Consider the following 23,530-nt stretch of genomic DNA (forward strand, 5'->3'; position numbering starts at 1 on the left):
CTAACGAACGCAAGGGTGTCAGACTCGGGTTGGTTTGCGGGCCGCTATAACGTCAACTCCATTTCATGTGGGCTGGACCATATTAAATATAATATTTAGAATTTTTTTTATAGAGCTATTAAATGAACTGGATTAAAGGGCCTGAATGTTCAGTTTTCTATAGAACTAAAACAGTGTTTATTTTAGCTTTTTTATATATTTTTTTAGATTTTAAAAAATGATTTTTGAACTAAAAACCGAAAATATGGATTAAAAGGTTACAATTTTTGAACTAAAAACCGAAAATATGGATTAAAAGGTTACAATTTTTGATTTAACAGGGAGTAAATCAGAAAAAATTGATATACATCTATACTCTTCATTTTTATTTGATCCTAAAACAGAAAGTCGGCACTCATGATTTAATTTCCCAGGCCGCACAAAATGATGCGGCAGGCCAGATTTAGCCCCCGGCCCGCCACTTTGACACCTGTGCTCAAACTTGAAACTATGTGTAACTATGTCTTTCCTGTATCTGCATTCTCACCCTCTTGCTACTGTTACAATGAAATTTCCCTAATACGGGATGAAAAAATTCATCCAATCCAATCCAAACTTTCGCATGAAAACAAATAAATGCAAAAATTAAAATTTGTTCTTAAAAATTTGATCTAAAAAGAAAATATGATGTAATATGCAAAATGTAAATTTTTCAAACACAACACTGAGGTGACAATTTTTTTTTTACACTGCACAGACAAGTGTTTTACATTACTTACAATATTTGCAGAGTTACGCTTGAATTTTTTTGTGGTAAGCAGCTAATAGCAAGTATGCCAACACTAACAATAACAATTGAATCAAATGTGTGACATTTAATCAAATGTATGTCAACTGTAGACTACCCACAATACCTTGCCAATACATATTTTCCTCTTCTATAAGCAAGTTGTGTTGTTTAAACTAAGTTCAATATTCCTTATTCATTTTCACAACAAATCCGGGAAAAGACAGTTTTGATGAGCCCTATAAAAAAAAGCTTCTGGCTGTCATATCGATATGATTTAGTTTGCATGAAAACAAGACAATTGTTTACGATGTGAAAGTTTGACGAGTCCACATGCTTTCATTTGTGGTGCTACCACAATCCATGTGGGAGTTGAAGGGACAAAAAGAGCAGCTAACGCAGGAAGACCCTGGGGAAATCACCGGGTTCTAGCTCGGGAAAAACTGCCGCTCTGCTCCTGTTGCGGGGTAACTCCCGAGAAACGAAGGGACACGGAATATTGTTTCATCTCCTCTTCGCAACCGCCCGCCCGCCAGCGTGTTGCTTGGCCAGCACTCTGCTAAATCTTTCAAGAGGCAGACACGCTCTAGTGGCATGGTGGCACGCGGCGATCCATAGCCGGCCTGAGGCAATTACTATATCAACTGCGCAAATGAAAGTGGTCACACAATACGGAATAGCTTCTCCTCTTCTTTCTAGAGCCCTGAAGGCTCGCAGGGGTGCGCATATGCAGCCTCGAGGCTTCCAGTTATGGAATCTAGTGTCAGGGAAAAAATGAAGTAGCCTGAGGAGTAAACCTCAGGGACAATAGACTAATAGGAGACATAAAGATCAGCTTTATTCGGTGCAAAGATTTTGGGAATTTTTTTGATGCGACTTATAATCTTTACATTACAAAGGATAGCATTTTATTTATTCATTCATCCTCTGTCCCGCTTACCCTCATGAGGATAGCAGGGTTGCTGCAGCCTATCACTACTCACTAAGGGCCTTTAGGTGAGGTACACCCTGACTTTGTTGCCACCCAATCACAAGGCGCAAAAAAGGCAAGGTACCGGTCACGCAAACACTCAAAACTTAGGTCAATTTGCACAGGTCAATCAGCTTAACATCCCTTTTTGGGGGATATGGGTGGCTCATTTACTGAACCGCTTTATCCTCACTAGGATCACAGGGGGTGAGGAGCAAATCCCAGAGGCGGGGGACACCCTGAATTGGTGGACAGCCAATCACAGGGCACAAGGAGACAAGAACCGGTCATGCTAACTCATATCTGGAAGCAATTTAGAGTGTACAATAAGCCTACCATGCATGTTTTTGGAATGTGGGAGGAAACCGGCATACCCAGAGAAATCCCACTTAGTCAACATGCAAACTCCACAAAGGTGGACCGACCTGAATTTGAACCCAGGTCCCCTACTGTGAGGCCGACGTTCAAAAACCACTCACCCGCTGGGCCCCCCCACCCCAATTTACTCATTGATTTTTTTCAGTCATTTTCAAGAGCGAATATTCCAACTGACTCCGGCCGAAGGGCTGATTACATCTTAGACTGGTCGCCAGTCAGTCATAGAGCACACATAGAGACAGACAACCACTTGCACTCACAATCACAACACCAGTGAAGTGGAATCGATCCCACGCTGCTCTTACCAAAGTCGAAGGAAAAAAATCACTGCACTATTGGGTGTCTAGCCCAATTTCACACATGGTACTACTTGAAAGTACTTTACATTACATACTTATCTTCCGCACTATAAGGCACACTGCGACCTTTGTAAGGATAAGTGGTACAGAAAATGAATGAATGAATAACTTAAATAATAATTTGGCTCATTTATTGTCATTGACGGATCTCCCAATTCAACTTCAATTGTCGTCAAGGTAAGACCATTTTTTTACGATCTCTTTATTATGCCCTTTTAGCTCCCACCCAAGTTCTATTTTCCTTCGACGTTGGCAATGGTCCTCTCGAGGTCGGCGTTGACTCCAAATCTGCGCTGAATGACGACCGATGGCATCGGATTCGTGTGGAGCGGAACGTGAAGGAGGCGTCGCTACGGCTGGACACCTTGCCCGCTGCTACCCTCCAAGCGCCCGCTGATGGACATCTTCACCTGCAGCTTAACAGCCAGCTCTTCATTGGTGAGTCCATCCAAACAACTGTATGGAACACCCTTTGTATGCAAAGCGACTTTGGTGTTCAGTCCTTCCCTTTGTAAGCTTAGCTTCTCTGTAATGAGCCAGACACAACCAAATGTCTCAGTTCATATTTGTCTCAAAATCTTTTAAGGCAGTTGTCCCATACCACCGCGAGCTACTTAGTGCCAGTCTGCAAGCTACCTAGTACACAAACAAGATACATGATCAGTGTGAGTAAAGCCAAAAGGGTTATAGACTAGTAAAAGTATGCATTTGAATACTTTTTTTGCAAAAATCTCAATGTGAAAGGTCGAGAGTCTAGACCAGGGGTGGGCAAACCGGTTTTCGAGGGCCGCAGTGGGTGCAGGTTTTTGTTGCAACCGATCCAGCAAAGGCACTTTAACCAATAAGATTGCAGAAAACAAGAAGCACCTGACTGATTGCACTAGCAGGACACCAGATTGGTGAAAAGGTAGCTTCTTTATGGGTTTGAATGAAAACCTGGACCCACTGCGGCCCTTTGTAGAATAGTTTGCCCACCCTTGGTCTAGACCAGGGGTATGGAACCTACGGCTCGGGAGCCACATGTGGCTCCTTTGATGGGTGCATATGGCTCTCTGCTAACCTGTGAGGTGAACTATGAAAACTGCTGGTAAAAGAGCGCACGAATAGGAGCGTTACATCGGCATTGTCATTTTTTTTCATTATACTCTTCTGCATGGATACTCCCATTGATTAACAACAGCATAACAAAGAATTCAGAGACATTCAAATTGGTCAAGTGACTAAAAAAAGCACACATCTTCATGTATGTTGACTTTTACATCCAGAGTATGGCTCTCAAGGAATAACATTTAAAAAAAATATGAATTGTTTATGGATCTCTCCGTCGAAAAGGTCTGAGATCTGGACTTTCCTGGAGTGAATACATCCTTAGTCTTAACGTCCAAAAGTCTTTGTCTTGTGCCAGTCTCAGTGAGTTCTATTCTCAGGAAAGTCTTGGTGTCTGATATTGTAGTCTAGAGCAGAACCCTCCTCTCTAAGCTCAGAACAAATAAGAAAAATCCTTCAGTCAGCATTGCGCTCTAATAAACTTCCCATTGTGATTTATTCTGGCGAGACTCTTAAAATAATCATTAATTGAACTACCTGAACCACAGGGCGGTCATTAATCAGTCCGTCATATAATTACCCTTTAACGAGGTACAACAAAACTTCATCAATACAGCTGGCGGTCTGTTTATCACTGGCTTGACGCTGTTTGTCCATTTCCGAAGCGCTAAATCCATCGTTTAGCTTTTATTGGTGGGCAAATCATGGACGTCACTTCGTGTCTGTCAACAAATTCAACAAACAACAAGGGGAGCAGATTGGATCAGCAAGCAGGAGGAAATATTGATTTTGGCCAGTAATGTCCTAAGCGTGTTTATCTTAGCACTCAAGAGGATTTGTTGTTCCGGAGAGGATATGAAGCACCATTATTTGTGAGAAAACTTGAACCAAAACATTGTGTTAGAGTGCAAAGCAGTAGTTAACCGTTTTCTTATTGGGTGTTCTTGCTAAATTACAGATTTGAATAGCTTCAGTGTAGAAATGCTCCTAAAATAAAATGATCGGAATAGCCTTATTTTCGAAAGGTTGTACACATAAAAATATAAAATGGAAAATCCCCCAATGTTGCCGCAATAGGATAAGTGTATAAATCAGTATTAATCCTAAAACAGAGCCAATAAAATCGATATTTTTCACTTGCAGGGGGTACAGCATCCCGCCAGAAGGGTTTCCGTGGTTGCATACGCTCCTTACAGCTCAACGGCGCCACCCTGGACCTGGAGGAGAGGGCACGTATCACGCCTGGTGTCCGACCCGGATGCCCCGGTCACTGTGACAGCTATGGAGCATTATGCCAGAACGGCGGTCGCTGTGCCGAGAGGAACAACGGCTTCCACTGTGACTGCGACCAGTCGGCTTACGAAGGTGTCTTCTGTCATACGGGTAAGTCCCCAGATATCTTTGAAAATTAATCTCCTGATGCTGGTACCCATTTAGAAACTTATAATTTGGTTGTGTAGACTCAAAAGAAAGTATCAGAAAGCAAGATTGTAAAATGAACAGGAATTTAATAATGTAAATGTTCCATTCATATTGGATTATGCAAAAATTGACCTAAACCATCAATTGGTTCCAAATCTGAACCCGGCATGCGAGACAGATGGATGACAATAAACTGTTTAATCAATGTGAGTTTTTGGCAATGTTAATCATGATTAAGACCCCCTAAATAGTCTGACAGGGCCATGCTGTTATAATTCAAATAGTATTATCATAGAGAGATGTATATTACCTTATTGTGGACATTTTTTAAGGCTCATTCAAGGATTTATATGTCTTATATATATTTTGTCTGATACTGTTAAATTAGAAACATAAATACTGGGTAGTGACACTGAGATCCCAAGAATTTTAGTTTTTGTTGCGTGTAGAGCAGTGTGTTTCAAATCATGGGGGGACGCCCAACCTTGGGGGGTGCTGAGCAATACCTGAGAGCTTGTGACCTAAGAAACATACTTTTTGCACATTCACTTGGTGGATACCAGTAGTGCGCTTACTCAGAGTTCGCTCAGGGAATTATGAAGAGGTGTTATTAGAATTTCATCAAAAATACTATGTTTTTGGTCGGGGGAGGGTCTTTTTGTTTTGGGGGAGCTTGGTGGCAAACCTAGATTACATGTCATAAAAGAAGAAAACTCACTAAATAAATGACCCTGCATTTTTTTCCCCTTCCCCAAAAGCCAGTTTCACTTAGCAACGTGTAATTGGGTGGTAATATTTGTCTTAACTTACATTTTGGCATTAAGTAGACTTTTTAGGCAAAAGGGACAAATTTGAGCTGTTTATTCTTGACGAATAGGAATCTCTAAATTACCAAGCATGTGAATTTTGATGGTTTGTTAAAAAAAATACAACTCCAGCATTAACTAGGCTCATGTCTTATCCATCATATTAATTCCAGTCCCTGGAGCCAGTGTCTCCTAGCAACATATAATTTGGTAGAGATGTCCATCATCAAAAGCAATCCTTAAAAAGGTCCCTAGATCTCATGCCTGGGGATAAATAAGTCTTATAATTTGTAGTTTGAATTAACCTCTCATGGCATATTTGTGGGCGGCCCAGTGGGTGACTGGTTGGCCTCACAGTTCTGGGGTCCTGTGTTTGAAACCCAGGTTGGTCCTCCTCTGTGGAGTTTGCGTGTTCTCCCCAGACTTGCATGAGTTTTCCTGGATACTTGGGTTTCCTTCCTAATTCCAAAAACTGGCTGGTTGAACACTATAAATTGCTCCTAGATATGAGTGTGAGGGTGAATAGTTGTCATTGTCCGATTGGCTGGCCACCAATTCAGGGTGGATCCGCCTCATGCTCGTAGTGAGCTCGGATAGGCTCAGGCCCCCCCTGTGGGGATAAGAAGTTCTGAAAAATGATTGAATCTGTAAGTCCTTTCGGGAGGTATTTGTTCTGCAGGTTGCTACCCAATTTGAAGCATATCCAGTATACTTGATAAATGATGACTCTATAACTGTGTACTCTTTGCAGAGATATCGGCTGTCTTCAGGCCGACAACATCCGTCCGTTACACCTTCCAGATGGAGGTCCCGGAGCGAGGCAGCGGGAACGTTAGTGCAAAACCAACGTCATTGTCCTCTGTCTTGCCCGACATGAGCCTGAGAGCGGAGAATGTGTCACTGAGTTTCCGCACCAACCAGAGTCCGGCACTGTTGCTCTATGTGTCGTCTCACCAGCGAGAGTACATGGCCCTTCTCATCAATAAGCATGGTGAGGAATTGCTCCAATTTTTCTGTCTAACACAACCTTTGGTAGATTTGACTGTCCTAAATTGGGTCTGAAATGAGTCTAAATCTTGGAAGTTTTTTTGTAAGTTTTAATTGAAGCATAATTGAACCTATTTCTTTGAGGGCCACTTTCAGAAAAATCAGAGGATGGATTAAAAACCTTGTAATCCTTCCATTCGACCACGTGATCAGAAATTGGTCCCAATCACGTTATTTCAGAGTCCTAAAAAATATGGCAGAAATAGTTAGGATTCTTTTATTTTGCATCAGCATCATTTGCTGCCATTGCGCGCAATAGATATTCGATTGATTGAATGTCAGTCACTGGTAATGACCATGAAACATGATCACTCAATTCTAGTCTTAACAATTGAAATTGATTGAAGATTTGATGTCTAAATCTTTCAATGATGGTGTACGTGATTGATTTCAACACTCACATTCGTCAGGTTTTGACTCCTGAGCTAATGGAAAGGCACTGTTTATTTCACTAGCTCTATCTAGTGTTGAAGCAAGGAAGTTTAACAGAATGTAGGTTGGACTCAAGCTTCTTTTTCAGGTCATGTTCAATTATATAGGATGAAACCTTCAACCCCGGAACTGCGAGGCAACAATTCATCACCGGTCCGCCCAGAATCTGTAAATCTGTACCAAATTTGACTTATTTTTGCCTGCAGCAACTTTTACTCAGTCCCCCTATCATATTCTAAAATCTAATAATTTGGCCCATTTAATTTTTCCTATTTAAATTTGGAGGACACTCTAAATTTTGTGGGTGAATGGTTCCAAGTGTCATCGTGGCCTGTGATTGGCTGGCCACCAATTCAGGGCTTCCCCCATTTACTGCCCACAGTTGTTTTTGCCAAGTTTATTTGACCATGCATTCTAATCAGGGTGGAGCATGGCATCAATTTGAGCATTTTTTTTAAAACCTCAACTTAATTTTCCCCTTTAAGATGTTCATCTGTCTTATCATACTGCCCACACCCATCTTTTCCAACTGATGATGACCCTCCTTGTACCCTGCCACCTACTCTTCTTTGGCTCGGACAATCCTATCAAGCTCCGTTAGTCGCTTCCTCCTCCGGCTCCAGCCATCCTGTCAACCTCTGTTGCCTTTTTAATCGCTCCAGCTGCGCACATTATTAGCTTTTTAGCCTGGGTCGGGAGGAGGGGAAGTCCACTGGTGTCATTAGTGAGACACAACCAGCACTTTTTCACGCAAGGTCACAGTAAAACGCTCTCGCAAGTTTTATTTGCATTTTTTGTTGCTTGTCGGTGCTCTGTAAGAATTTAGTTCCTATTAGCTTTTGTTACCGAAGCTTTTTCCTGATAGAAGCACCTGTCAGTTTTTGGCTATTTTTTAATCTTCATTTTACAGGGAGAACATATTTTGATGGTTGGATTGCACTCCATCAAATGAATCGTGTTGTTTGAAATAACACAAATTACATCAACGCACATGCATAGAACCGTAAAGTAGCTATTTCTGATGGGTAGTTAAATATGACAGAACACCTGCTCCTCTTTTGTATCCTGCTGCACAGTGAACGATGGCATTCGCTTGATGAAACTGGTTTATACATGCTATTGATGGTAATGAAGTCCAAACTATTTGTATCAATCAATGAGTTTGGGTACTTCTAGGAAAAATCTATTTTTTTTTAGAGTTGGAGTGTTTTTTTGAATCATTGCGTTGGAGAGGTTTATGGCCCTAGTCTGATTATTTGCCACGAAAACCTACTCTCAAATAACCAACCAACACACCAAAGTCAGTTTCACAAATCTTCTAGATTTTTTTCCGATTTTACTATGAGTAGACACACAGAAAAATATAAAAATGTTTGGGTTTTTTCCCCACATCCCAAAAGCATGCATGTTAGGCTGACTGAATGCTCTAAATTGCCCTGACATATGAGTGTGTGGGTGAATGGTTGTCTATCTCCGTGTGCCTTGCTATTGGCTTACCACCACTTTAGGGTGTCCTCTGTCTAGTGCCCATAGTTGTCAGGGATTGGCTACAGCACACCCTGTGACCTTTGTTAGGATAAGTGGTACAGGAAAGAATATTTTAATGTTTTTTTTTGCCATTTCTCGTTCTGACACAAAATGGGATTAACCTAACAATACCTAAGAGGGGCTTCGAAAAATTGGTTGAGCTTGAATGTGTATAACTACATGTTTTAATGATTGTGTCTTGGCAATTTGTGGTGGCCAAGGTTGACAGTTTACCATTTACCATTTAATACAAAGCAATAGTAATAACTCAGCTGGGATTTTATTGGGAGAGGTGAAATCCAGTCCCCAAAGGTAGTTATAGTTCACTTAACTTCTTGGAATTTAGTAGGTATGTTAATCACATAAGTAAACTTGCAAAAACGTCTAAAGAATCCATCCTGTAAAACACAAGGAAAGTCTGAACTTTTGGTTCAACCCTTTAAAAGGGTGCTCACTTAACTCACTGGCTGCCATGCCATTAGGTTAGATGTCTAATCCATTTTGATTAGGAGAGATTGGCAATGATCATTTGCTGCCAGGCTCCAGCAGTTCAAATAGATTGGACGTCTAGCGCCATCAAAGGCATTGAAATATGAGTATTCACAGTCAGTGACCCCAGTTTATATTACATTTTTAGTTCATGCAGGCTTCATGTGAATTTCAAAATGTTAGTGTTGTGGCCTACTTGGCCCAAAATGATACCAACATGGACACACTTTTCATATTTTTTCAATTACCAACAGGCCCTTTAAATGTTTCAAGTGACTATCCAAGTGTCGTTTGAGTATATACTATCAGGTTAAGGAGCCGAAAGCTTTTGTTCAATCACCGACAAATTTGGACTAAGTACTATATAGGACAAATTGATGATGTCGAATTGCAAAGAAAAACAAGAACAACAGAAAAACAATAGTTTTTCGACCGAGTTTAATGACCCCCAACAAATTGCTCACGTTTCCACCTTGGCGGCGGTTCTATTCCAATTTGTCTTTTTTAGAGCGTAGGCTAATAAAATGCTCTTAAAATAGCACTAAATGCGAACATTGCATGCTAAATAGGTTATTAAAACCTTGGCAATGTTCTTTAGGTGGTGTATTGTTTCATCCATTTGCTGTTATAAGAATAACCTCTCCACCCATCTCTGTTCTTTACGGGATTAATTAGCGTATTTGAAAAAGGCGTCTAAATAAGAGCTGTGAAGGACTTTGTATTTTATCCCCGCGCTTCCTCAAAGACCTCTTCTTTACGCCGGTGTGATATTAGGAGAATTAATGAGTGTTATTGATAGGCAATGAGCACTAATCCTCTTTAACACGTAAAGCTTCTCATTAAAATTCAGCACTCGGATGAAAGATGCAACTTTGTAATAATAAGGGATGCTTCCCCAAGATAAGAAATGAGAAAAGATTTCAATTATGAATGTGTACGTGCAGATAAGATGGAGGTACGCTACAAGCTTCACGGCAACAAGGAGACCGAGGTTTTGAAAAGCCGAGCCAAAGGTTTGGCCGACGGTCATCTGCACACGGTGCACGTCAGTAGAGTGATGGATGCTGTATCCGTACAGGTAATATAAAACACATGCAGAATATCATTACAGTCCCTAAGTATCACACAGCTGCAACAAAAGTAGTCACTGACACTATTTTCAACACAACTATAAAACTGTTTGTTGATCATTACAGGACAAAAGAGTGTAAATCACATTTTTTTTAACAATAATACAATATCAGTTCTTTATACAGTGATATTTTATTCACCTTTACAATGGTACCTCTATTTACAACATTAATTTGTGTAGTTTTGTAGCTTGGATTAGCACAATTTGTTCCTCGATCACTAATACTAACCCCTAAACCCCTTCACGATTATAAAACTAGTACCGTATTTTCACGACTATAAGGCGCACCCTCAATGAATGACATTTTTTCCATATATAAGACGCACTGTCTATTTTGGAGAAAATTTAAGACTTTTAAGTGCGCCTTATAGTCATGAAAATACGGCACTAATTGCTATTGAACTGGCAAAGTTGACTTTATGAACATCCAAGTCGCATTTCATCATAATTCACAAAGTGGATGCCATTTTGCAGAGTTACGATCTGTGGAAATGACGACTAAACCTCATTCAGATGACAAAGTTGCGTCAGGAACATGCAAGGAGCCTCTGATGAAATATTCATCATATTCTTGGCATTTGATGATGTATAAAGTCATCATGCTACCTAATTGTCAGAAAATGAAAACCAAGGTGACCTTCTCTCAGTACATGAATGTGTTTCTGAGCACATATCACGAGACATCCATCACATACATTAAAAGCCGCAAGAGACACACCACCACAGCATAAGGGTGCATATAAATACATATATGCATGTACATATATATGGAAACTGGATTACCCAAAGGAAACCCATGCAAACTCCACACAGATGGACATGACCTGGATTTGAACCCAGGACCTCAGTGCTGTGAGGCTAACCACTCGCTCCACCAGGATACCCTATTTATATTGTCCATTGCTAAATCTGCACAGACAATACTAATACTACAATTACATATCAAATTAGGTCCATGAATAATTGTCCTACGGACACCAATTGGCCCCTGAGTCGCAGCTTTTAGACCTCAGTCTTACATGGATAAAAACTTTTTTTTAAATCTATTTCATGTCTTAAAGTTTCTGAAATTATCTAATATGATCTGATCTGACGTTCAAATCAAAAGTCAATGGTTCAAATGTCAAAACGGACGTGGCTTATCTCAAGATATGGTGCTCAGACTTTTGGTAGCAAAAGATCAGTAACGTCAGCAGGTTATATAGTTCTCATTTGCTACTTTTTTTTAATACTTGAATCGCCTGCTCAACATAAAACGAGTTCTAAGGTGTGACTGACCGGCCGACACTAGCTGACTTCTCTATTTGAAGAAGCAACTTAAAAGATATCCAGTAGGATTCAAGTTTTGAGCTTGACAGATGAAACCGGACTTTTCCAGCAGGGAGAGTTTGACCTAGGATGTTCAGGCTCTTTATCATTAATATTATTAATTACATAAGAATTGATCAAGAGTTATTTTTAAATGACTAAAATACTCTGTTGCTTTCTGAAGGGTAAAATAAAAACAATTAGGTGGTACTCCAGACTTATTGGATGTAAATTAAAGCTTTAAACCTAAAAGAATGTCAGTTTCTTTTGACCTTTAAAGGTTGATTCCAACAATTTATCTCTAATTGTAACCTAAATTGAAACACATACCATATGCAACTATATAAGCAATTTCATCATTGAAACTTACTAACTTCCCAAGAAACAGGAAAACCTCATAAGCCAAATCTACTTGGTAGACTTTCGACCTAACGTCAATAAAAAGTTTCTTCAAATCGCCTTCAAATTTCCTAACTCTCTCCTCCTCGGCCTTTAATTAAATGGGTTTTCATTTGATTTTCTAATTACGTGAGGTTCATTTTCAACTCCCCATCCAGCTGTTGAGAGCAAGGTATTAACTGCTCTAATGACACAGCAGGATTTTTTTTGCAAAATCACTTTAACTCACTAATAATATTCAGCCTTATTATTATTATTATTGTTTTTTTTTTACAGATTGACCAAAGCACTAAAGATCTCTTCAACTTGACGTCTGACAGCGAATTCAATGGCATCAAATCACTGTTGCTAGGCAAAGTACAAGGTGAGTTCAATGAAAAGTATTAACCAATTCTGGTTTTTAACCAATAATTATGTTAATTTGCCAAACAACTATTCTTTTATCATTTCTCCAATGATGAATTATTCTTTTGACAAAATGACAACAATTACAAACAAAATTTGACAATTTTTTCAGACATAAAGCTTCAGAAAATTCCGCCATTACAACACTGCAGTATCTAAGTTGGTAACTAATCCTTGAGAGGGTTACCAAAAACATTTTGTTACAGAATCTAAAGGATGCTCACTTTACAAATGGGTCACGCTAATGTTCAAAAAATTTGCATTTTCATAATTTCTTTCTCGCCAGAATATACTAACGAAGTTTTCTTGATTTGTCATGACAGAAAACTGGCTCTTAAGATTTATTTTCAATTCATCCCCCGAGGCTTGCTTCGTTAATGTGCATGGAATTTGGTAAACATGAAGAGACCCATTTTTAAAAAAAAAAGTCTCAAAAACCTGTCATTTTAGTAAAAAAGGCTGTATGAGCGTTACTTTAACCATTTCCAGGGATTCTTCAAAGACGCTAAAAGTCCTTCAGATTTTTCTTTTATTGAATTTAAATTACCGAATTACAGACCAGTATGGTGGACATATAAGTGATGCATTATTATATGTAAAATTAGACGTGTAAATCACCAAATCATGGTGATACAATACAAGTGCTTTAGTTATCAATATAAATGTCACGATTAAAAGTCTGCCTCGATTGGATTAAAGGGTATCTCGGATCAATTTCATGTAAAACTGCTCATTTGTATATATTTAACAATCCAGTTACATTTAATCTGAAGCAATAATAAATAATTATATATACACATGTATAGTATATCCATCTCCGAAAAATTTCGTTTAAAGTGGCTAAAATATGAGTTAAGTCGAAAATTTTCACATTAAATGTCAACAATTTGTTATTATTTTTGCTGTATATCTATCAATTCATAATAGGCAGTTGAGAGCCCCATTAAACTATTTTTATTTCAGTCATACATAGTAAGATTCGGTGAACCAAATCCCCCTTTTACATTTTTTAAATGTTTTTTTTATTTTTTTTTTTACAATGGGTGCATAAATAGCAAAGAGTTGGGTCTGCTCTAATTGTAAAATACATGTTCCAGCATGAAACAATATATTTCCAAAATAAAACACCAACAGAAAATATGGGAAAACATGTGTAAATTTGTTTTAATCACATATGCCATAAATGTAATCTGGGAAATATTTAGCCATGGTAAATATTTTTTTTAAATTTATAGTTCATTGTGTCTCATCATATTGTGAAGCGTCAGACTTTAAAACATACTGAGAGAGAAACGGTCCAATGAACAAGGTCAAGTCAGAGAGAGCAAAGTGATCCAGAGATGGATCAAGAGACAAATGGAGATGAAATTGAAAGAGAAGCAGACCTCCAGAGGGAAAATGATGAAGCAGCTGTAGCCACTCACGACATTTCAGGGGGTGACTTAGGTAGTAAAGCCACAGGGTGTTAAGGTGAGCATAAAGCTGGAACGGGAAAATGGGCCCACGTGGAGGGAAATACAGGCCGAAACAAGGATTATGGCGCACTGTAAAATTATTTCATAAACATTAAATGTTCTCCTGGAATAGTGGTTCACTTGCCTGATTTCGGTGCGGGAAAACATACGATCAATTGTCGCTCAGTGGCGGTATAAAGTGGGAATGGTTGTCTGTCTCTCTGTGTGCCCTATGGCTGACTGGGGACCAGTCTAGGGTGTAGTTTGCCTTTTGGCCAAATTCCAGCAACCCTATCGAGGGGGCGCAGTACAGATGATGAATGAATGAATGATGAAAAATGTTCTCCAAACTAAACCTTTGAGACAAAATATAGAGGGAATAATACAAAGTAACAACTATAAAAGAAAACAATCACTGGGATTAATGAGAAAATCAGAAGGACAAGCCAAAAAAAACAGGTCTTGTTTATTTGAGAATATTTTTGATTGCTTAATGATTGCTTAATTGCTACTATTATGGTGCCCAAGCTAATCATGATGATAAATCAGGAACCTTTTTGAAAGAGAGAGACATAAACTATTCTTATATTCTAATGTTATTGCTAAAGAGCCATTCTTAAAATTTAAAAGTAAAAATTTCTAAAAATGTTCATTTTTTTGTCCTTTCACCAATTTTTAATCACAATAAGTCTTAAATTTCTTTTGACAACATTGTTATGCTGTTGATAATCAATCTGTATTAATGAGATGAGCAATGATAAACTAAATTATGACTAAAGTGGTGCTAGAGCTAGTCTCAACGCCACAGTATCAACGTGACGCTCCTATTGGTGCATTCGGGACTTGGCTGTCTCACTAGTGATTTCCATATTTTACCTCACAGTTTAGTTGAGAGCCATATGCACCCATGGAAAGAGCCAAATATGGCTCTCGAGCCATACATTCCCTACCCCTGTGATAAATCAATGTAACAGTTCCAATTGGTAGTTGGTGAACCAATCAGATGTGTATTTAACTACACCCTTCATGTGAATGAAGCGTTTACATAAAACCATTCATGATTAAAAACATTCATGATGATGAAGAATAGGTAAATTCTGTCCTTAGACCTGCTCTACTTAGCCAAAAAGTTGACGCATGTAATTTTCCAAATGTAGTAAGCCACAGTGGCTGTAGAAACGCACACTTTTGTACGACCTGATGTCCTGCTTCAGTGAGTTGTGTCTAAAAGGGAAAGACAGATACATTTGGGCATTTCTGTTCCGCATGGGAAATTCCAATTTAACAAAAAAAGCCAGTGAGAAAGGCTGTCAATCAAATAAGTAGTAAATTATAATCAAATGACGACACTTTCAAAAGTCATAGGGTGTCAGCACAGTTTACAATCGTGCTTTACACGCTTTTGTCACACAGTCGTCAAGCAAAAGCGAGAGAAAAGAGGCTTTCCTGTCGCTTCCCATCAACCCATCATCAATCAAACCAACAAATGGAACCACAAACACTATGGGTGGCCAGGACATGATGGAGGGTTTGAACCTGAGAGAGCTTTTAGTTCACGAGTATCCGTTAAAAACTCTGATAAAAATGAAAGGGGTACAAACTCACATGACATTCTTGTGAAAATAACTCCATGTAATAACAGAGTTTTGTTTATGTCTTTGTTTTTTTAACCTTTACTGCAAAGTGACTGGTATATTGGATGTGAAGTTCTTAATTTGGAGCCTAATTGGTCTTCTTGTTGTTTCCAGAGCCTGCTGATATAGATGCAGATCTGCTCCGCTTGTCCTCGTTAGGCTTCGACGGCTGTCTTTCGGTGGTGCGTTTTAATTCCGACACTCCCATCAAGGAGGCGCTACGCCAGCCACCCAGTGCACACGTGGACGTCAGCGGACCCTTAGCCCGCTCGAAATGTGGCTCGCCTGCGGTATCCGATCCCTACGCCACGAACGACACGCCGCACCTTTCAGGTAAAATACTCTTCAGCCAAAAGTGGGGAACGGTGTTATAAGTACAGTGGTTACTCTATTTAGGAAACTCTACATATGTAGAACTCGTTGGTTCTTCAGTTTTTCTTCAGTGCGCCAAATTCAGTGTCATTCTTTGCTTTTAACCATGAGCACCAAGAAAGTAATTTCCGGTCTGGGTAAAAAGAATTGTGCTCTGTTATCAAAGTGTTCTCGAGTCTTACTTTTGCCTTTACAAAAAATGCCTTGCGCATTTTAATTAAAATGATGAAAAGTCATCAAATGCACTCAGATTTCATCATAATTTCAGAAAACATAACACAATATTATTATGAAAACATAATAAAACACAATATTGAGTTGTTAAGTTGTGTTTTAATGTGTGTTTACATATGTTTACTCAGCTGCCAAACGTAGATACTCGCACACAAACCCCAATTGTAAATTTATTTGCCTTTTCATGGGCTCATATCTAATTAAGATATATTTTTTTTCTTTTTTGTGTGTGTTTTGTGCATAATTCATAAAAAAAATAATATATTTTTAATTTTACAGGATTTTGGTGGGTACTAATGGGGATGTTAAAACGGTTAGAAAAAAATCAAAGTCACAAAACCACTTCTGGAACAAATTAATTTCATAAATGGAAGTACCACTATATTTTAAGATTTAAACGTGGTCCTTGGCTGTCTATCATCATCAATGGCAGTTAATGTGTTAAACTCTTAAATCACAGAGCACTGTAGTATGACTGGGATTCAAATGACTTTTTTACTTTAAAAGAATCCAGGCTAAAGTTGAATTTAGATAATAAATGATGGACGGCTTGATATCACTTCAGGATGATTTCCGCTGTGCTGAATGTTCCGCCTGCGTCACTCTGATCTCTCTAATTAATCAGTTTATTTTCCACCCAGTGGCTTTGTGCTTCATAAGTAGGCTGCGTTATGTTGTCGTCTTATTTTCCCTAACTTTTCCTCTCTTCCTTCTTATCTTTTTTTTCTCTTTTTTTTTCTTGTGTCTCTCCGTTTCAGGCCCGTCAGGTTCGGGCCAGCCTTTAGTCAATGCCATTCGGACTGACTCTGCACTCATTGGAGGTACCTAACATGTTCGTTTTTGCTCTGTATTATATGTAGCCTACATTCTGGATACTCAGTAGTCGTTACATCTGCGTTTTACATCAGGATTTTTGAAATTTCACTCTAAGTTCTGTACTGTATTTGTGTAATCATCGTTGTGCATCTTCATTACGTGACTTGGTGCTAGGTAGAATTCACTGGGCAGGCATTTAACTGCTCTGCTGTCTCTAAAAACTAACGTTAAAGTTGATGTAATGCTGAGTATAATACAAAATGATTAAAAGGAATAACAAATAATAATTGCAGAGCAGTCAGTTTTCCCAATTTTAGTTCTCCATCTTGTTGTCACCTAATTCTATTTATATACATGTATTTATAGACTGCCAATGAAATCTAATTATCAAAAATACAGTCTCAAAATAGTCACAACTACTTGAGAATTGATTCTTTTCTGTAAGAAACATGAAATGCAAAAAAAAGCAACAACATGTCTGATCTGCCGCTAATTCAGTCTTATTTCTTGTTCTTTTCTATTTTCCATTTCTATTTTGTCTCTCATGGTTAAGGTTTAACCATGTTGGCAATTACAGGCCTCTCTAATCTTTTCAAGTACGATAACTTGTACAATTGGTGGTTGACTAAATACTTATTTGCCCCACTGTAATGCTCTATGTAATTCTTGCAGGTGTGATTGCAGTGATGATCTTTGTGACAGTGGCCGGCCTTGCCGTAACCGGCAAGGTTTTGTACCGCCGCAAGGAGACGTATCGGAACCAAGAAGTGAAAGGAAACCAGCGAGAGGAAAGCCAGGATTTAGCTTCCGAACATCAGACGGACTGCCAGAATGCTTCTCGGCAGAATCCTAAAGAGTATTTCATCTAAGAAGACCTGGCTCATACTTGTAAATAGATGTACAAATGTGTAAATATTTGACTACGTCAACAGTGTCTTTGTACGATTCTTTTTCAGTTTTTTCAAATAGAGCACAGAGAGGCAGCATCACTTGATCCGGATGATTCCAGGAAGTACTTGGCATTCTCTGGATGTATGGAATACACGCTCAAGTAAGAACTGATGGATCTTTTCAGCCAATGAAACTTTAAGCGAGGGGTGTATGGGAAAAGACAATAGAGCATCTGGATAAATATTGTGGTAGCGCTTAGAAGAAAAAAAAAATCCATGCATGGATTTAATGTGTTTTGTCACTGGCATGTGTGCCATTATATTTTTTTCATACAGTTGAGATTTTCCCTCAGAAAAATGTTGATAATATGATTAAATGTCATAATGTCATGTTGAGAAAAAAATAATCTGCGGGAGTTGAAGGTGCTCTTGCAGAAATGTATTTCATGGATTGTGATATATAGCCATACAGCTCAAAAAAAATTGTTTTAAAGAGCAAAATGCAAATTTCAGACTATAATTGTGTGCAATTAAATGTCTCGAGGGCTTTTTGCCAGACTTCTTTTAATCGAGATAAAATGTCAGATTGTGTCACCTGGATAAATGTGTGGAAAGGTGCACTTAATGAATTCCTGTATTGTCAAGAAACAATACACACATTTTTTTCTTCATATTTTAATTAAGACTTTCTTTTCTTAACATGATCAGATGTCTGTGTATATGGAAAAGAAAATAACAGTGATTCACACTTGATATTTATCATGTCAATACATGAAACTTATCATGCTAAAATGTGAATTTTTATATTAAATGTCAGTTAAAAAGCGAAAAGTTTCTCACTGTAACATGAGACTCAAACAAATTGCATTGAAAATGTGCTAGTTTAAACACAAACATTCCAACTTTTGCATTATAGGGCTTCATTCCCCCCGTCTCAAATGTAAATGCAACTGCTTGTTAGCATTCAGTACACTCCAATCAATAGTTCTCGCCCACCAATGGATTTGAAACACATTTAACATTAGAACTAAATTATTATCAACTGCATTCCAGGAGGGTGACGAATAATATAGAAAGACTGCTGGATTTGTGTTGTATAACTTAAAAAAAATGAGCTGACAGAGTCACCTATTTAACTCTTTCTGGGAAAGTGGTCACAAATCACAAAAGGGGTTAGCAATATTCTTTCCAAAATGATTACAATTTTATTTTATTTTTTTACATTTTACTTGCAGGGGTGCTGGAGCCTAGTGGTGGACTGTCAGGGCCTGCAAGGCCTTCTCTGCTGGCCTAAAAAATATCTTAATTATATGAATTATATTTTGTCCATGAATACATATTAAATAATTCCTAATTTCCCCATCAGCTTCCTTTCATTGCTTTACCCCTGGGTGTGCTGCAGCTGTGTTTTCATATTTAAGCATTTGACCAATCACATTTTAGCCCTTATTTGTTACCAGGGTCAGAAATCTGCCTCAAGGCCTTCACAATCAGTTCTGCAGTCCATGCAGCATAAAATGACGTGATGTCGATAAAACTGTTGCTTTAACCAATCAGATTTCGATTTGGTGACACCAAGGCCTTCTCACAGGCGTAGGGATACGTCATCGCTTTCACCAACTATGATTGGCTAATGATAGAGTGGACTAGCCAGAGCTAATAAAGTGTATAGCAAATACAGTGTTTTGTTGATTTAACTGCAGTTTTGTCAACCCACAATGGCTGAAGGAGGAGAAGAAATGGATATGGCTGAAGATTTACAGTCAAAGCTATTTTCAAGACGGACTTTTCAAGAAAACCTGGACATCATTAAGAAAGGTCGGACATTTTTTTTTCAGCTATAAATCGAGTAAAAATGTACCACCACAATGTACTACCTCAGAAATACGACAGGACAGGCTCGACTTTGAGCCTTTGCTTCGATGGCGATAGAAAAGGAGGAAAGAAAGGAGGATGGATATTGTCTACATATAAAAAGGATTTTTGGTGCAACTGAAAACATGCAGAAGGCCTCAATTCTTAAAACATAGTGACCCTGAACTAATATAGCACAGCAGAAATGTAAAAATAGAAGTACTTTGTGTTTTTTTCCCTTTTTTTCATCAAGATCAAATGAATAACTGGGAAAAAAAAAAAAAAGCTCAAGTTTCTGAAACCCAAAAGTAGCCCGCGAGTTAACAAACTGGAATTTTGAAACTCCACTATTATTTCTTGCTTAGCTTTTGCTTCAATTTGTTACAATTGTGAATGCAAAATGTTGATGACATACTTTTGTTCCTGTTGACGATCTGAATTATTAATCTCGTCAATGTGAGATGTGAAATCCAAAACACTTCTGTGAAACGTCTTTATTTTCTGAAAAGCAGTTTTTTTTGGTTTTTTGGTGGGGGGGGGGTTTGTCTCCATTTCATGTTTCTCCCGCCCTCTGCGAGCTAGCGGCAACTCTGTAAAAGTCTTCGGAGAGCTTTTGAAGCTTTGAAGCATCTCCAAAGGAGGCCGCCTTTGTCTTATGCCACATCATCGTCTGCGCTTGTTTTAGGAAGCTCTTCTTTTGACGGCTACGTTAGCTCGACTTCGTCACGAAGACACGCGCTGATGGAACCAAAGATGCCTGAACGGCAGCGTGGCAGCTGTTTGTGAAACAGACGGCAGGCATTTTAATGAGAAAACTTGCTGCGACTTCAAGGTTCATCTGCACATTTCATCTCCCAGCACAACTGTTTTCCATTATATTTTCTCTCTGCCCAGTGCTCTTCTAGCAAAAAAAGTAGAGGAGAAATAAAAATCTTATATCTGCAGAAGATTGATTCAAGGAATGGAAATTAGGAGAATATGTAGAGTAGAGGAGAATTGGTGTCGCCATTTTTCTCCTTGCCGTAGTATGTTGGTTTATTTTCAGTATTTGCCATTATTTTTGAAAAACTGTCTTTCGTCAAGCTGTAAATCACCAAATTCATGATGATATAACGTTGATTTATAATAATATTTTCCAATACGGTATTGTCCGCACTATAAGGCGCAACTCAAGGACAAAAAATATCGTCATCTGCCTAATAGATTGATCAACATTTATTAAACATTGTATGAAATACCCTTTAGCACGGGTCCATCTAGTGAACTAGTCGATGTATAACAACTCCTAACTACTACTACAGCTCCATCTAGTGGATTTATAATGCAATCCCCTACTACTACAATGATATTATATTCTGGGGTTGAGGTTTCGATCTCAGGTTGGTCCTCACTGTGTGAAGTTTGCATGTTGTCCCCGGGCTTGCATGGGTTTTCTCTGGGTTCACCAGTTTCCTCCCACATTCCAAAAACATGCATGGTAGGCTGAATGGACACTCTGAATTGCTCCTAGTGTCAATGGGAATGGTTTCCGTTGTCTCATTGTGCCCTGTGATTGGCTGGCCACCAATTCTGGCTGTCCCTTGCCAATAGTTATCTGAGATAGGCTCCAACACCTCCCGCGAACCTTTTGCGGATTACTGTTTTGGAAAATGAATGAATGTAGGTTTCATAAATGGAAATTAATAACGTTTTTCTCTTTTTTTCCATTGAAAAAATACAGGTGAATGATCACAATCGTTTGTTTCAAAGCTAAAGTTGAGTCAAAATTCACTTTTTTTCCAGTAGCGTAAATAGTTTGAGAGTTAATAATACTTTACAATAAGCGGTGGCGCCGTGAACGTGGTGTGATGCCCCTGCGGGCTTACTGAGTGCGGCTCTCATCTTGCGTGTCGCTTTTAATCCCATGGCGCCATTCGCACAGTCAGGGGTATGGGGAGCAGGCTTTGTGAAGGAGAGGCGGGCGGTCCCGCTTGTCGGCTATGTGAGGTTTGAAAGCAAAATGAGAGAGAAAGCCAGGCTGGAGAACGATAGCATCTGCTTTAGGCAAAAGGGACATTTTGCTAAATATTAATTGAGAGGGAACTAAAGCTTGCACAGTCATGTAAAACCGACAGCACTCTTTTTTTTTAATTTTATTAGAAAATTTAATTAGAACGCTTATATCTCTGATTATTGACTTGGTTTGAATTCGAGTTAGGGACTGTAAGTTCAATGAAAATGACCCAACTAATGTGAATTTACATGAGTGACTGTCAACCAATTTAGGGTGTAGTCTGCCTTTTGCCTAAAGTCAACTGGGATTGGCTCCAGCACCCTGCAAACAAATATGAGCGGTGTTGAAAATGAATAAAAATCCTAATTATCTTCAAACGCTATTCATTTTAAAGGCTCTATTTTCATCTAGATAAGTCACCAAATCTATATACCGTATTTTCACGACTATAAGGCGCACTTAAAAGTCTTAAATTTTCTCCAAAATAGACAGAGCGCCTTACAATCCAGTGCACCTTATATATGGAAAAAACAGAAAACCACAAAACCAAAAACCATCACTGTCGGATATTAAAAAAACACAAACACCTGAACTGAAACAATACTGTTAAATATGCAGATGCCATCTTAGTTTACAAAATCCTCCATCATATAGCTCCTCCCCCACTGCAAGATTTTATACAAAAAAAATCCAAAACATCAACAATGGCTGGCTCTAGAGGTGACTGTGCAGTGAGTGCTTCATACCTGGAAGTCAATAGCAATTACCGTATTTTCACAACTATAAGGCGCACTTAAGTCTTAAATTTTCTCCAAAATAGACAGTGCGCCTTGTAATACAGTGGGCCTTATAATACAGTGCACCTTATAATACAGTGCGCCTTATATATGGAAAAAATGCCAATCATTGGGGGTGCGCCTTATAATGTGGTGCGCCTTATAGAAAATACGGTACATATATTTATCCTTGTTATGTATTAGGTCGCTTTGATTGACTTTTTCAACCAAGTGTTGTTGTCCTTATTTGCTAAGTTCTTTGTGATCAACAAAATTGTTAAAGCCAGCATCGAACGACTAGCATTGCGTATCTCTGCGGGAAGTAAAGAAAATACATCTCGTCTGATGGCTTGCCTCCTCTAATGACAGAGCCCATCGCCTGCTGTTTGTAATTTGAGCGTCTGTTGAGACGATTGTGGTAATTACTACAATTTGTCGTGTTGGGGACGGGCTGGACCCGCAGGAGATCACCGAAATATCTAGGCTTCATTCACGACTGCATTTTGGAGTTGTGTGTTTTAACATCACTCTGCATGAGTTTGCACCTCTGGATATAGTCAGTAGCATTTACATTTTTGTGCGGTGCCGCGTCAGGTCATTTTGCCTCTTCCTTCCTTGGGTTTCTTTTTTTTTTACACTAAACTATACACAGTAAAAAAATACTAATACTATACAAGGAATTTGGGATTTTTTGAATGGGTGGGTTAGGTAGGTACGTACAAATGTAGTAATTTGAATCCCAACAAGAGATAGTTGTGGGAACCAAAGGAATGACTCGATGAGCCGGTAAGGACTATTGGCTCAAGGATTTGTGAACGTTCTGCATTTTGGCATCTTTATGCATGCAAATCTATGAAAGCATCAGCATCATTTCAAAAACATCAAAATCTTTGCTATGCGTTCATACTTTTGTTTTCAACTATTTGTCCAAATCAGTGCTTATTTGAGAACTACGTAAATCATAGAATCTTTGACAGTTTTGTATTTCTGACCAGGATGATATTCATCATGGACAGCACC

At 38.7% G+C, this 23,530-nt stretch overlaps 1 protein-coding gene across 2 annotated transcripts in view; it reads left to right on the forward strand.

Annotated features, from left to right (window-relative positions):
* Positions 1–19,247, forward strand: part of LOC144201775 (contactin-associated protein-like 4) — a 57,361-nt gene extending 38,114 nt beyond the window's left edge. Inside the window, exons 17-24 of one of the 2 annotated variants that reach the window (XM_077724539.1) lie at positions 2,693–2,911; positions 4,664–4,903; positions 6,500–6,739; positions 10,188–10,321; positions 12,359–12,446; positions 15,690–15,908; positions 16,940–17,002; positions 17,670–19,247. In XM_077724539.1, coding sequence (XP_077580665.1) covers positions 2,693–2,911; positions 4,664–4,903; positions 6,500–6,739; positions 10,188–10,321; positions 12,359–12,446; positions 15,690–15,908; positions 16,940–17,002; positions 17,670–17,866 — 1,400 coding nt within the window. In that variant the 3' untranslated portion in view covers positions 17,867–19,247. Of the gene's footprint in view, positions 1–2,692; positions 2,912–4,663; positions 4,904–6,499; positions 6,740–10,187; positions 10,322–12,358; positions 12,447–15,689; positions 15,965–16,939; positions 17,003–17,669 lie in introns of those variants that run through there. The other variant, XM_077724538.1, reaches the window with a different exon arrangement.
* Positions 19,248–23,530: the final 4,283 nt, after the last annotated feature.

This window comes from Stigmatopora nigra, chromosome 9 (assembly GCF_051989575.1).
Source record: "Stigmatopora nigra isolate UIUO_SnigA chromosome 9, RoL_Snig_1.1, whole genome shotgun sequence".
NCBI classification, from domain to species: Eukaryota; Metazoa; Chordata; class Actinopteri; order Syngnathiformes; family Syngnathidae; genus Stigmatopora; species Stigmatopora nigra.